This window comes from Arvicola amphibius, chromosome 6, assembly GCF_903992535.2.
Source record: "Arvicola amphibius chromosome 6, mArvAmp1.2, whole genome shotgun sequence".
Lineage (NCBI taxonomy): Eukaryota > Metazoa > Chordata > Mammalia > Rodentia > Cricetidae > Arvicola > Arvicola amphibius.
The window spans coordinates 26,056,001-26,071,691 of record NC_052052.2 but is presented as its reverse complement, the minus strand read 5'-3'; the positions used below and the strand labels follow the sequence as shown (position 1 = coordinate 26,071,691).

General features: G+C 49.5%; 1 protein-coding gene across 1 annotated transcript; it reads left to right on the top strand.

Annotated features, from left to right (window-relative positions):
* The first annotated feature begins 2,625 nt into the window (after positions 1 to 2,625).
* Positions 2,626 to 13,509, top strand: Trappc3 (trafficking protein particle complex subunit 3). The gene is made up of 5 exons (XM_038335354.1): positions 2,626 to 2,789; positions 10,436 to 10,533; positions 10,783 to 10,882; positions 11,687 to 11,869; positions 12,778 to 13,509. The coding sequence occupies exons 1-5, from the start codon at positions 2,748 to 2,750 to the stop codon at positions 12,895 to 12,897; spliced, it is 543 nt and encodes a 180-aa protein (XP_038191282.1). The 5' UTR covers positions 2,626 to 2,747; the 3' UTR covers positions 12,898 to 13,509.
* Positions 13,510 to 15,691: the final 2,182 nt, after the last annotated feature.

Here is a 15,691-nt window from a genome sequence, read left to right as displayed (position 1 = left end):
TCTCAGGACAGAGGCCTGGGACGTTACCTCCACCCCCACAAAATAGGAAGTGGGAGGAGCCTTTTAGGGGACAGTGGAAAGTACAGCCACCAGATTCTCACTCCCACTCCACCCCCCACTTCACACCACAAAAAAGAGGAGGGGCTGTAGAAGTTAGTTTAGACTGCCTCTCCGAGGGAGCCTCCAGGGCCCACTCACTGCTTGAGTGGGAAATGTCCTTCAGGGTAGTGGTGACCAGCTGCCTCTCTCCCTTCAGCTCTGGAGGAGGAGAAAGAGCAGAGGTTTGGAGACAGGAGGAACTAAACTTCAGTACTACAGAGGTCAAGCTTTTGGGTGCCTTGGAGGAAGTCTTTGTTCAAAGCTCCTAGTAGGGATAAGAAATCGGCCCTGGCCTGGAGCCTCGTCCTTCCCCTCTTCTCTCTCTCTCTCTCTCTCTCTCTCTCTCTCTCTCTCTCTCTCTCTCTCTCTCTCTCTCTCCCTCTCTTTCTGTATTTTGAGTGAGGCAGGGTTTCTCTGAAGCTTTGGAGCCTGTTCTGGAACTCACTCTGAAGATCAGGCTGGCTTAGAACTCAAAGAGATCCACCTGTCTCTGTCTCCTAAGTATGTCACCACCACTACCTGGCTCCTTTTTTTTTTTTTTTGAGACTGGGTCTCTTGTAGCCCAGGTTGGCCTTGAACACACTATGTAGCTGAGGATGGCCTTGAGTTCCTTGTATTTCTGCTGCCTCCTTTTCTAGGGACCAGGAGATGAGGATAGGGAAGGGCTGCCTGGTTTCCTAAATGTCTTACTCCCTAGAGGTGATGGGGAGGGGATGAAGTTCAAAAATAATAGAAACAGTACTGAGAACTTGGGACCTGCTGTGTAGGGAGTTTGGTTTGGTTTGGTTTGTACAGGAGGAGATGAAACCCAGGGCCTTGCCCATACAAAGCATGCATCCATTCCTGAGCCATACCCTCTCCCGAAGGAGTTTTTAGATTTCAGCCTGAGCAGGGATGAGACCTAATAGATCAATACGCAAGCCCCACCCCCACCCTTAATTCAAAACTGATGACTGAGGAGATGAGTCCCAAGAGTCCCAAAGCGAAAGCAGGGCCGAGTGCTGGAATCACAGGCAGAGATGAATAACCAGAAGGCTGTGGGACAGGCAGGGAGAGGCTCCACCTCCAGTCAGTCCAGAACCGCCCTGCCTCACTGGGTGGGGTCAGGCGGCTGGCCGTGACTGTGACTCAGGTTTCTGTGGGCAGCCAAGGCAGCCTGCTGGGAGGAGCCCAGACCGACAGACGGGCTGGCCAAATGCAGTCTTCACCTCAGCTGTCCCCTCTCCTGGGAATGGAAGAGGCTCTCTCAAGCTGCGCTGGTCTCCCAAGGCTACAGACCCCTGGCTCTGCTCCCTTTCCAGACCCTCACATCCCCAGACCCTCACTTTTTAACTCCCTCCTGGGGTCATGACACAGGATGGAGAGTCAGAGATCTCTGCCTCTAGGGAGGGCCCCAGAATGTCTATGCCACAGGGAGAAGGGTATAATAATGATTGGCCCACTACCCTCAGGGAGACACTGGAAGAACCCTGGGCCCCTCCAGTCTTCTCCCAGCTTGGCTAGCTTAGTATCTAGACAGACCAGTTGTCATGGTGAGGGTTGGGTGGTGGGGAGCACTGTAGTGTACAGCTGCCGTGGAGTCAGGCAAGCAGGCTGAAGTGAGAAGGCCATAATCCCCAGCACAGTGCCTTCAGGGTTGACCACTAAGGAGAGATGGTTGGAGCCAAACCCGAAGGGTTGTGGGCAGTGATTACAGGACTTGGCCTGGGTGATGGGGGAGGAGGGTTTGGTCAGCTAGCACATTCCTCAACGTTTGTTGGGCTGTGTTTTGATGTGTTAGGCTGTGTTTTGATAGCGTAGCTAGAAGGGAATCCCATTTACTCTGCTCTTTCTGTGCCCAGGATCTGTGCTCATATCTCATCAATCTTTGCAGGCACCTGGCCTCAGATGGCAAGCCTGGGATTAGAACTCGGCACTGACTGACGTCTTTGGTTTCTGGGAACAAGGCAGTGTAGCTGTTTTGGGGAAGGAAGCGTGAGAAAGTGACAAGTGGACTTTATTTCAAAGACTGGCTCATTAGGCCACAGGTGGTGGGATGTAGGGGCGCGCTGCATTTGGGACTTGGGAACAGATGGCAGTTTAAAGAGAAAGTCATTAACTAGCCTGACAAAGAGGATGGGGTCATTCAAACTTATTATAATGAACTTAGATCTCTGTGTGAGCCATTGCTAGTTTTCCAGGACGTCCTGGGAGCTTCTGGAATTGAACTGCAGCAACAGATGAAGCCAGTTCAAAACAGGGACTTTCCAAGACCAAACCGGGATAGAGGAATTCGCAGCCTCTCAGAGCCAGTCGTGGGGGAGGGAAATAAGGACACTCTGTGGACGATTAGAACTATCATAAGGTGCGGCTGCCACCTAGCGGCCAGAACGGCACAGCCAGGCCGGAGCCCGAGGCTCTCGGGGAGCCGCAACGCTCTCTGAACAATGGGCGGGACTTCCGGTAGGACAGTCGGGTGTTGTAGTCGGACTTTGGTCAGCCGAACCACAAGTCCCAGAGTGCTCCGCGCCAGACTGCGCAGGCGCGGTGAGGCGGGGCCGGTCAGCCCAGAGGCTAAGGGGCCGCGGCTGGGTTGAATCGGTGTCTGCTGGGGTCTGGGATCTGGGCTGTGACGACGTGAGGCGAGGCGGCGTTGCGCAGTGGACACCATGTCGAGGCAGGCGAACCGTGGCACCGAGAGCAAGAAAATGGTAACTCTGAGCGCGTGACCTGGCGGGCCGGGCGGAATTGAAGCTTCTTGGGAAGGGCCTGGTGCTGGCGCTCCGAGTGATTGTCAGAGGGTCCTGTTGTGAACTGTGGGATGGGGGGATCCCATGCCGGGGCAGGTTGGAGGACCCCTGAGTTTCCTCCTCTGCTCGAGGTCGAATGCAACTCGGTGCAAGACCAACAACAGCGACGGCAATCAGTAACAGTAACAACCACTTACTGATCTCTTCCTGTGTGAGTTAACCCTACCAGGTGGATAATGTTATGACCTTTCACAGCTCGGGAAGGTTGTGTGATACCCAATTTTACACCGAGGGTTAGGATTTAAACCCATGCCTCCACCTCTACAGTGAATATTTCAGACTACTGAGTACACAGTCTCTCACTGTGCTCTAGACTAGCTTAAGTAGTGGCCTTGTCAGAAGGGAACTTGCCGTCTGACACATTAAGGGGTGGCTCCTCCAGTGGTTGAGAGGAGAAGGGGAGGATTGCTGTGGTTCCTTTCCCATGCTGGGAGTAGTGGGACAGAATATAATCCTCAAAGACTGGGCTGGGTCTAGAGAATAAGGTAGATAGCAGTTTTCTCCAAGCTAAGAGACTTTCTTAGCATGTGTTGCTTTTCTTTATTGTACCCGTCTCCCCCCCCCCCCCCTTCGGGTTTCTCTGGGTAGCCCTGGCTGTCCTAGAACTAGCTCTGTAGATCAGGCTGGCCTTAAACTCAGAGATCCGCCTGCCTCTGCCTCTTGAGTGCTGGGATTAAAGTTGTACCACCATCGCTGGCTTCTTTAGTTTATTTTACGGAACATTCCATGCCATGGCTTTGTTTTGGGATTGAAAACTGAGCAATGGGGCTGGGGATGTAGCTCCAGTAGCACAAGTTGGTATAGAGTGTCTGTTTGCCTAACATGTCCAGGGCCCCAGGTTTAATTCCCAGCACCACATAAATCAGGCTTGGAGCCTGGCAGTGGTGGCGCATGCCTTTAATCCCAGCACTTGGGAGGTAGAGGCAGGAGGAGCTCTGTGAGTTCGAGGCCAGCCTGGTCTATAGATTGAGTTGCGGGCTAGGCTCCAAAGCTACAGAGAAACCCAGAATCGAAACAAACAAACAAACAAACAAAACAGCAACAAAGAACAGGCTTGGTCACGAATGCCTGTAATCCCAGCCCTGGGATGGTAGAGGCAAAGGGATCAGAATTCAGGGTCATCCTCAGGCATCCTGGGCCTCTTGAAATCTTTAACACACACAGAGGGGGAGTCATAGCGGTAGAGAGCGTCAGGTTGGCATGTAACTCAGTGGCAGCACATACGCTAGACACTCTGAGTTCTGTCTTCACCAAAGCCAACTGGACAGTCTAAGGCTGCATGCTGCCTCTGATCAGGGGACCTTTGTTGGTTCTCCACTCTAGCCAGGATGATTAGATTCCCTGCACACCTTCCCATCTGATACCAAGAACAGGCACCATGAATGGAAGCTCTCTTATTCCAGGCTAATGTTTTTTTTTTTCTTTTAAATAAAATTATTTATTTTTACTTTATGTGCATTGGTGTTGGTATGTCTGTGTGAGGGTGTCTGGTCCCCTGGAACTGGAGTTACAGACAGTTGTGAACTGCCACGTGGATCCTGGGATTGAACCCGGGTCCTCTGGAAGAGCAGAGCCAGCTCTCCAGACCAGTTTTTGTTTGTTTTGGAAACAGGGTTTCTCTGTAGCTTTGGAGCCTGTCCTGGAACTTGCTCTGTAGACCAGGCTGGCCTTGAACTCACAAAGATCCACCTGCTTCTGCTTCCTGCTTCTGTGCTGGGATTAAAGACACGTGCCACCACCACCTGGCTCCAGGCTAGTTCTTAACCTTTTCTCTCTCAGACCACTTTTGAGAAACCAATGGTAGCAATGAATCATTTCTACACAAATATTAAATACACAAACTCAGTGACAGATGCTGGGTTTGATCCTAACACTGTAAACACAAAATGCAAAAAACTTACATCATATGAATACACTTGTTTGCATTTTCCAGGGATTTGTGGGTCTCTTAATATACTCTGTGGATTACAAGTTGAAAATTGCTTTCAGGGGACTGAGGATGTAGCTAAGCAGTACACATACAGAGAGATTGATTGATTGATTGATTGATTGATTGATTTCTGGAAGAAGTAACAATAGTTGAAGAGAGTGTTGAGCTAGAAAACAATGTCAAGCTGGAGAGATGGTTCGGTGATTAAGAGCACTGACTGCTCTTCCAGAGGACCTGGGTTCAATTCCTAGAACCCATACGGCAGCTCACAACTGTCTGTAACTATAGTTCCAGAGGACCCAACGCCATGCCAAAACACCAATGCACATAAAATAATAATAAATAAAATTTAAAAAAACAATGTCAAGTTGGAAGAAGTACATATGTGTTCCTTGGCATTCTCTGTTGGTCATTAGTTTCCTTCGCTGGACATGGGGACAGTGGTAGTAATGATTAGATGAGATGGTGTTAAATTTAAGGGATGGTGTTTCTTTGGTAGATAGGAGCAGAGCTGTGTCTTCATATCCTGTTTTCTCCTGGAATCAGTACTGATATTGTTTCTGTTTGATTTGTTTGAGCCGGGCTTTCTCTGTATAGCTCTGGCTGACCATAAACTACCTCTGTAGACCAAACTGGCCTGGAACCCACAGAGATTCAGCTGCCTCTGCCTCCCAAGTGCTGGGATTAGAGGTGTGCATACTTGAAACCTGCGTGTGTACTTGAAACAAGGTTTTCCTATCCCAGGCTTGCTTCCAGCTCCTGTTTCTCCTGCTTCAATTTCCCAAGTGCTAAGGTTGCAGGCATGTGCCCCCATACCTAGCTATTGCCTTTCTTTTCTTGCATAGGTTTACTTATTTACTGGGGGATGTCTTAGTTAGGGTTACTATTGCTATGATGAAACACCATGACCAAAAGCAACTTGGGAAGGAAAAAAGGTTTTATTTCACGTACAGTTCATCATCAGAAGTAGTGAGGGCAAGAACTTAGAGGCAGGAAGGAGCTGATGCAGAGGTCATGGAGGGGCGCTGTTTACTGGCTTGCTCATCATGGCTTGCTCAGCCTGTTTGCTTTTAGAACCCAAGACCACCAGCCCAGGGATGGCATCACCTACCATGGGCTGGACCCTCCCTCGTCAACCGTTAATCAAGAAAATACCCTATAGTGAGATCTTAGGGAGACATTTTCCCAGTTGAGGGTCCCTCCTTTCAGACGACTCTAGATTATGTCAAGTTGATATAAAATTCGCCAGCATGGGGGCTGTGCACAGTATTTGTGTGGAGGTCAGAGGACAGCCTGAAGTAGTTGGTCTCTCTCTTCACCGTGTGGGTTTGGGGGAATCTAACTTAGGTAATCAGGCATGGCAGCAGGTGCTTCTGCTTATTGAGCCAATGCACCTGGAATTGACACGCTCCTTTTATCTCTGTTGGGGAGCAGTACCCCTCTAGTTGCCATCTTCCAGGTAGCCCAGCCTTGAGCACATAATTACTATATTTCACATAAGCCTTCAGATGTCTGTTGTCTGCTGTTTTTAGTCCCTGCTAACAGAAACACTCCATATGGGCTGGGTGGTGGTGGCGCACACCTTTAATCCCAGCACTCGGGAGGCAGAGGCAGGTGGATCTCTGTGAGTTGGAGGCCAGCCTGGTCTACAGAGCTAGTACAGGACAGCCAAGACTCTTATGTAGTAAAACCCTGTCTGCAAACAAATGAAACAGTCTATCTGTCCAGCAGGCTTTCCCTGAGCCCCAGCTATGGACAAAGCTTCTTGTTAGGTGCCGTGGTAAATACGGAGAAGAAGCCCTAGACCCCACCTTTTAGTAAGCATGTGTGACGTGGACTGAAATGTTCTCCACAACAAGGATATTGTGCTGGCTGGGACTGGGACCTGTTTTATTGCTTCTTTGCTCTCTCATACACACACATGCGTGCGCACACACACACACACACACACACACACATGCATGCATGCATGCACACACACAGTGCTGGGGACTGAGTTGGGCCTAAGCACATGCTGGGCTAGGGCCCACCACTGAGCCCCATCTTCAGTTTCTTCATTGTTCTGAGCACCAGCTTCACATCTTTTGAAAGTTTTTTACTTTAATAAGGTAGGCACGCTGACATTATAGTGCTGCTCTGAGGATTAATTGAAAATGTATGGAGCCGGGCGGTGGCGCACGCCTGTAATCCCAGCACTTGGGAGGCAGAGGCAGGCGGGTCTCTGGGAGTTCGAGACCAGCCTGGTCTACAAGAGCTAGTTCCAGGACAGCCAGAGCTGTTACATAGAGAAACCCTGTCTCCAGGGAAAAGAAAAGAGAAAATGTGTACAACGCTGACCGCACACAAGTGATGTCGGCTGTCTGGCTGCATACAGTCGGATCTTCACACAAATGCCACCTTAGTGGGCCTTCCCTGACATACCATAGCCCCACCTCTAATTAATTAATTAATTAATTAAATGTGTGTGTGTTGCCAGCACGTATGTCTGCATACCCTATGTCGTGTGTCTGGTGCCTGAGGAGGCATTGGATCCCGTGGGACTGGAGCTATAGGCAGTTGTGAGCCTCCAGGCCTCCACCTGGGAGTTGAACTCAGGACCTCTGGAAGAGCAGCTATTGTTCTTAACCACTGAGCCATCTCTCCAGCTCTGCACCACTTCTGTTTTAAAAGTATAAAGACCTTTAAGTTATACATCCATGTTATTCGTTGTTCTAGGCTAGGTTCATAACTGAAGCTGGAGACAGACTTGCGTATTAATAGAAGATGTGGAGACCCTGAGTCAGGACCCCATTCCCAGATTCCAGGCACACCTGTGTTGTGGACCCTCCCTGCCTTTTCTTACCGGTGAAGCGGGGGAGCTGCACGTGAAAGAGCTTCATCACAGTGTGATTTGCATATGATCTGGCAATCATGGTGGGTGGAGGCTCTTGGAGTTCATCCAAGGACCCATTAATAATGGAAGGAAAGCTCTCCCGATTTAATGCACTCGTGCCGACTCTCCAGACTGGTAACTGCTGGATTGCCTCCATCCATTCATGCTCAGGCCGGTCTAGTGCCAAACCCTTGACTTTACTAAAAAATCATTCCTCCTTAATAGCTTCCTTTCAGTTGCCATATTTGGCAAATGATCTCCTGGAGATGCCCTGGTCTGACTGTTTTAGCTGAATTCAGAGAGCCTCCTGCTCCCCAAATTGATTTTCTTTGCCTCTAGTGCATCTAAGACTTGTTTTAATTGAGGGGGCTTATTAATATTGCAGTCGTGGGATGGAGTGGATACAGTGTGCCTGGGATACCTTTGGGTGTTGTTCCCCCCAGATTCCTTTTTCAGTACTTAGCTGTTTAGCCTTGAGCTGATCTGTTCCTCGTTCTGGTCTCGGTATCTCTTCTGGATTGATTACTACCATTCTGCCTTACTGAGTTTTTATGAGTTAATAAAAGGCAGCCTGTCCTGAACAGGCGTGGTGGCTGATACTTTGGATTCTTCCCTCAGAAGTCTTGAAGTCACAGAGTGACTTCCTCCACCCATGACAGCCTCTCTTCAGAAGGGAGTGGCAGGATGATACTAATCTTGATGGATCAATTGATTCTTGTTGTTGTGCTTTATTTCTAAGGCAACCCATTGGGCTAAATGTGCTGTTAGTATGTTTCTCAGGGATGGGGATGTCCCTCAGTGGCAGAGTGCTTGCCTGACCTGCCCAGAGCCTGGGTCTGATCCTCAGCACCACAAACAAAGACACTTCTCACTCTAGCTCCAACAGCGCCTTGTCTACTACCCGCAGCAGTCCTGGTGTTCTTATTCTGGTATCACATTCTTACAGGCAGGCAGTCACCCACACACAAAAATATTCTTAAAATGTTCAAAATCACTTATCAAGAAAATGTCCCCGGGGCTGGAGAGATGGCTCAGTGGTTAAGAGCACTGACTGTTCTTCCAAAGGTCCTGAGTTCAATTCCCAGCAACCACATGGTAGCTCACTACCATCTATAATGAGATCTGGTGTCCTCTTCTGGGGTGTAGGTACGCATGCAGGCAGAACACTGTACATAATAAATAAATGAGTCTTTAAAAAAAATGTCCCCACAGGCTTACCTACAGGCAATCTGATGCAGGCATGTTTTTCAACTGAGGGTCCCTCTTCCCAGATGACAAAGGTGACAAGAGACTAATCAGCACAGTACCAGAACCCAGTTTGGATCAGTTGGTCTTGTGTCCCAGGAATACAGAATGCATGGGCTGCTGAGGTGGCTCGCTCGGGGTAAAGGTGCTTGCTGCCAAGTCTGACAGCTTGAGTTTGATCTCTAGAGACGAGACCATGTAGTAGAAAGAAAGAACTGACTTCCAAAGCTTGTCTCCTGACCTGGCACACGTGTCCTCTTCACACATGAGCATGTGCACACACACACATAGAATGTGATTAAAGTTATGATGATGATGATGATTTTCAAGATAGCTTTTTCTGTGTAGCCCTGGCTGTCCTGGAACTTGCTCTGTAGACCAGGCTGGTCTTGAACTCTTGTCTCTGCCTCCCTAGTTCTGGCATTAAAGGGGTGCACCACCACTGCCCAGTTATTTTATTTTTAAAGATCATTTATTATTATCTTCTGTATGTGTGTGTGCCTGCATGAGTCTATGTGCACCATGTGTGTGCAGGTGCCTGCTGAGACCAGAGGGTGTTGGACCCCTGGAAATGGAGTTATAGGTGGTTGTGAGCTACCAGATGTAGGCCCTACCTAGGAACCAAATCTGGGTGCTCTGGAAAAGCAGTAGGAACCCTTAACTGAGGTAGTCCCCCCTCCAATATATTGTATTCTTTTTAAATTTATGCACTTTTAGAAATATTTTAGCAGTGTGTCAAAAGGATCATTAATTTCTCCCCATGTTGGTGACTTTGAGGAGAGACTGTCTCCAGGGTAACGGGCTCTTTAGGACTTCCTTCCCTGCCAACCCAGACTGTCCCTCAGTCGCCAGCTCTTCCCATGAGCATCAGAGAACCCAAGCCTTGGTTACAGCTTAACCCCGTGCCAGAACCCTCCAAGGCCTGGTTCTCAACCTTCCTAATGCTGTGACCCTTTAATCCAGTTTCCCATGTTGTGGTGGCCCCCAACCACATTTCATTGCTACTTCATAAGCAATTTTGCTACGGTTATGAATCATAATGTCAATATCTGTTTTTTCCAATGGTCTTAGGCCACCCCTGTGAAAGGGTCATTTGACCCCAAAGGGGCCATGATTCACAGGTTGAGAACAATTGCTCTAAGGCTGGGGAAGCCATTGGTCACACCTGCCAACACACAGAGGCTGTGTTGGCTCCATCTTTTACAGAATCCAGTGAGTGGCTGTTCTTCCCTTTCCGGGTTCAGGTGACCCACGCTGTGGCAGACTGCGTAGGCAGAGGCTGCTTTGGTGTGTTAGAAGATGTGCCATCCCTAGCCAGTTTATAGTGGGTGTGGCTGCAGTCCTGTCACACTGGCTACTCCACAGGGGTGATATCCTCCAGACAAAGGCACCCGGGTGGCCTTTGCTTGGCATCCAGGAGTTGTGGCCAGGCTGATCCAGACCCTCACCGACCTTCTCCTCGTGCTGCTGGGTCCTGATGGCCTTCTGGATCTCTTTCAGAGTTCTGAGCTGTTCACCCTGACCTATGGTGCTCTTGTCACCCAGCTGTGCAAGGACTATGAAAACGATGAGGACGTGAATAAGCAGCTGGACAGAATGTGAGTGAGCCTCCCCCCAAGAGGCAGCCCCGGCTCCCAGCACACCGAGTGTGTGCTGGCCTGTGAAGCCAATATTTGGGTGCAGGTTCTTCTGAACTCATTTATGAGGGTGTCTGGGCATTATCCCCATTTTCTTCTTTAGCCAACAACAGTCTTAGGTTTAGATATAAGATAATTTGTTTATATCTAATACATTACGTAAGATATTTTGACCCCCCTTAATGGTCTGTTCTCTGATTTCCTTCCAAGGGGTTATAACATTGGAGTCCGACTAATTGAAGATTTTTTGGCACGCTCAAATGTTGGAAGATGTCATGACTTTCGGGAAACTGCGGATGTCATTGCTAAGGTCATTTACCTGGGCCACCTGGCCCCACTGAAGCTTGCCTTTGGGAGACACTACCTAACACTCTCACTGCTCCCTAATCTCCCGAAAGGCTGATTAGGCAGCTTTCTGGACCAAAGAAGCCTTTCTGGTGGTTTGGAAATAACATTATGAAAGAGGCGAGAGTGGTTGGGGTCTCTTGTGCGTTACAGCCCCGCTGTAGCGGAGTAGTGGCCTGTGCCTGTGACCACATCTGGTCATCTACATACTGAATTCTCCATCAGCCATCGCTATGTAGCAAGACCTACCTACCGACAGACAGAGCCGGCAGGTCTGTCGTCTCACTGAAACTACAGCCCGAATTCCTCCATTTTGAAAGTGTAGCAGAGTATCCAGGAGGTTTGAGAGTATGCATTTTGGGCCAGATGTGATTTAGGCCTCTAATCCCAGCACTGAGAAGATACAGGTAGGATGATCACTGCAAATTCAAGGCCAATGTAGGCTGCATAGTCAGCTCCAGGCCAACCTGAGCTACATTGTGGGACCCTGTCTCCAAGAAATAGAAATAAAGCAAAAATAACTCCTTATTCAGATTTCAGTTAAAGGCAGCTGCCCTTCCTGTGAGCCACGCAGGCGGACAGTGAGTTAGCATGTAATTGTGTGATGCCTGAGGGGAGAGATGGAGCCCTACATGGGCACTTCTCTTACCCAGATCCCTGTAAAGATTCGGAGGCCACAGTTTTGCCCTGAGTGACTTTTCGCCGACTCCTTCCCAGTTGTATAATTCCGTCACCCTTCCCCATAGAGCTGCTGTGTGTTCCCTGACAGGTGGCATTCAAGATGTACTTGGGCATCACTCCAAGTATCACAAATTGGAGCCCAGCTGGTGATGAATTCTCCCTCATCCTGGAAAATAACCCATTGGTGGACTTCGTGGAACTTCCCGATAGCCACTCATCCCTTATTTACTCGAACCTTCTGTGTGGGGTGCTGCGGGGAGCCTTGGAGATGGTGAGTGCAGCTCTCTCCGAGCTCGGTGCTGTTTGGTCAGTGCTTGTCTGAAAGGCTTTGCCTTCCCCAGCCCCTTGCTGTCCGAGGACATAGTGCAGCTGAGACAGGATCCAAGGCAGACACCTCCCTTCCTGTCATGTTGAGAGAGTGCTGCCGTCAGCAGTGGAGAGCAGCCATTCCAGGGTTTCCTGGGCCACAGTCCTAAGTGAACCAAGACATTTTTCTTTTCTTTTCCTTCTTCTCCCTCCCTCCCTCCCTGCCTCCCTCCCTCCCTCCCTCCCTGCCTCCCTCCCTGCCTCCCTCCCTCCCTCCCTCCCTCCCTGCCTGCCTCCCTCCCTGCCTCCCTCCCTGAGACAGCCTCACACCAGTTCTAATTAGCTGAAGACTCAGTTTGCTCAATATGTAGACCAGGCTGTCTTCGATTCGCCTCCAGCCCCTTCCTCTCAAGTGCTGGGATTACAGGTCAGTGACATCACATCCAGTTTGAGGCCACTGTCTTCGGTGTTAGAATATTGGGGCTGGCAGCCCTGTTCCTGTGGGAATCTGTCCTTTCAAATAACTTGTTTGGAACTGCTCAGTGGTGGCCACACCTTTAATCCCAGCACTTGGGGAGGCAGAGGCAGGCAGATCTCTGTGAGTTCAAGGCCAGCCTAGTCTGCAGAGGGAGTTCCAGGTCAACCAGGACTACACAGAGAAACCTTGTCTCAAAAAACAGAAAACAAAACAAACAAAAAGTTTGGAAGTTTCATACATTTACATGGTTTATATAGTGAACTTTTGTCATTTTCTCTCTCTCTCTCTCTCTCTCACACACACACACGTGTCCATGGGCATTTCTGATCTAGCTTCACCGTGAAGCTTGTGGTTAGACATCAGGTTGTGGTTAGACATCCACCTCTATTCCTCAGGTCCAGATGGCTGTGGAGGCCAAGTTTGTCCAGGACACTCTGAAGGGAGATGGTGTGACAGAAATCAGGATGAGGTTCATCAGGCGGATTGAAGACAATCTCCCGGCTGGAGAAGAATAAGCAGCTCTAGGACTTTGGGGCAGCGGGGAGCAGTGCCTGCAGGGATGAGCAAGGTGGACGCTCCCTCTGCCCCGGAACTCAGTGACTTTGAAGCCGATGTTATATATTCTTCTAACCTTATTTCCATTCTCCATGCTAATAAAGAGCGGACTGGTAGTTTGCTTGCCGTACAAGTATGCACCTCAGAAGGGGGGTTCTCTGCTCGCTTCTCAGAGGGGCAGGAGGTACCTGCCCTTGACTGGACTACAAGAGTTTGAACCATTTTACATTCCTGTGAATTTCCAAAGCAAAACCGACTTTGACCCCATGAAGAGACGAGCCTGACACATCTAACACTGAACTGTCACAACCCCATTGGCAAATGGCTGCAGGGAGCCTTGGGCTGTAGGGGAGGGAGAACGCTGGGAAGGGGTGGGTAGGAATTGTTGGCTGTAGTGACACGCTGTAGTCTTGCCAGGCCACGGAAGCCAGTCATGCCGGAAGCACCGGCTTCTGGGAAGCCACCCAGGTCTCATTCCTCCCTGCTGTTTGGAGGCAACATCTCCTCTTTTTATGGAGGGTCCATCCTTTTTTCTTACAAATTCGTCAATAAAGACACATTCTTGAGTGAAATCCCAGTCCTGTCATGTTTTCCTTCTGCTCAGCATGTGGAGTTTGAGGAAAAAAGAGTATGCGAACCCTGGTGCCGGGTCCTGCGCACAGCACTTGGGCAGATGCTGGATCTGCTCTAAGTACATTTTGGTTGGAAATTCTGTTTTCATGGGGGAGCCAAGGTCAGGCTGCTTGGGGTCACAAAGCTGTCAAGTAGAGGGACACTAGGCTTTGAAGCGAGGACAGACAAAGGCCCTGTTCTTGTTCCGAAGCCCAGTTAGCACTTGGGCTTAGCTCTCGGGGTAGCACCCAGGGTTAGCAGATTGGGGTTAGCACTTGGGGTTAGCACTTGGGTTAGTTCCAGGGTAGCACTCGGGGTTAGCAGATTGGGGTTAGCTCTCAGGCTTAGCACTTGGGATTAGCTCTCAGGGTTAGCACTCAGGGTTAGCTCTTGGGTTAGCTCCAGGGTAGCACTCGGGATTAACACTCGGGGTTAGTTCTCGGGTTAGCTCCAGGGTAGCACTCGGGGTTAGCTCTCAGGGTTAGCACTTGTAGCTTGGGATAGTTTTACTTTGGAAGCATGGGACTGAATCTAGCTTTACACGTGCTAGGCAAGTGCTCCACCTCTGTGCTCACACCAAGTTCCTCACATGCCTTTCCAAAAAACTTCACTTGCAGGGTGTTAGAGACCAGCCTGGTCTATAGAATGAGTTCCAGGTCAGCCAGGGCTACACAGAGGAAACCCTGTCTCAAAAAATAAAAACCAAAAACAACAAACTCAAACTGTAAGACTTTAAGACAATTCTGAATCCTCTCAGCCTCCGTGCCTTAGTGCTTCCCCTCCTCCCTTGGGAACCAAGGACCTAACAGCTACATATGCACGTACTCAGTTCCTGAACAATTACCCATATATGTATGTTTTGATTCAGTCCCCTGGGAAACGGGGTCAAAATGACCTCTTACCTCATCTGATCTGGCAACAGCTCTCCAGCCAATTATTGGTAATAGCCCTTTCGAATAAGCTAATCACAACCCCCCCTTGCTTCTATGGCCTTCTCCTTTAAAAGTAGCCTGTACCTAGTTGGGGTCTCTTAGCTTCCCGAATGCTCAGGGACCCTGTCATGACAGAATTAATAAAATCCTCATGCTTTTGCATCGGCTGTGGTGTGAGAGGTGGTCTCTGGGGGCGACTCCTCCTCGGTGTTTGGACGCTAGAGTCCAACAAAACAAACAAAAAACCTTGTTTACAAGAAGATCTAAGTTGCCCAGGCTGGCCTTGAACTGTGATCCTCCTGCTTCAATCTGCTGAGTAGCTGGATATAGACCTATTTCACCAGAGTTAGCTGGGTGTTTAAAATTATCGTGTGTGTGTGTGTGTGTGTGTGTGTGTGTGTGTGTGTGTGTATGTGGTGTGTGCGCGTGCGCGCATGTGTTCACTGACATGCTGTGATCTGCTGTGGAGATCAGAGCACAACTTTGTAGAGTTGGTTTCTCTCACCCTCTGGGTTCTGGAGATCAAATGGCTTCAGGTGTGTGTGGCATCACATGCTTTTATCTCCTGAGCCATCTTGTTGGCCCCAGATATGTTTGTGGGTTTTTTGTTTTTGTTTTTTTAGTGCTTTAAAATTGATTTTTGTGTATAGGTGTTTTGTCTGCATGTGAGCCACACAGTGGGTTCTTGGAATCAAACTGCAGGCCTCTGGAAGACCACCCAATGGTCTTGACCTCTAAGCCTCTCCAGATGACAGGTAGCTTTTAAAGGAAGGAGGCAAAGGTTGTCTTAGGCCAGTTCTTTGGGACAGCCTAGGCCTTGAACTTGGGGGAGTTATTCGGAAACTGGACTCAAGGCTTTTGTCAGTAGGCCTGAAGAGAACCAGTTACAGGTGCATAGGGCTGGAAACATGGCTGGATTCATGAGGACAGGATCTGGGTTCCAGGCCCTCGTCAAGGAGGTGGTTTGCACAAGACTTGCCTCCCAGCTGGGCCAGGCCCAGGGAGTGATATCATGGTTATTTCTCTAAGTTGAGGGAGGAGGGATCCCATCCTTGAGGCCTCTTCCCTGCTTCCTGAAGATACGGCTGAGCGCTTTGTTTTGGCAACTGGAATGCTCACACTCAGCATACATAATGCTGGGGCCTGTCATTCCAGATTCAAATGAAGATTCAAATGAATGAATGCAAGGGGTGAGGAGATGACATTGGGA

Bases quoted from the DNA above. Each gene is read 5' to 3' on its own strand.
- Trappc3 (XM_038335354.1), top strand. From the start codon at position 2,748: ATGTCGAGGCAGGCGAACCGTGGCACCGAGAGCAAGAAAATG. The intron at 2,790-10,435 runs GTAACTCTGAGC...GATCTCTTTCAG, and splicing joins GCACCGAGAGCAAGAAAATG to AGTTCTGAGCTGTTCACCCT. The intron at 10,883-11,686 runs GTCATTTACCTG...GTTCCCTGACAG, and splicing joins CTGCGGATGTCATTGCTAAG to GTGGCATTCAAGATGTACTT.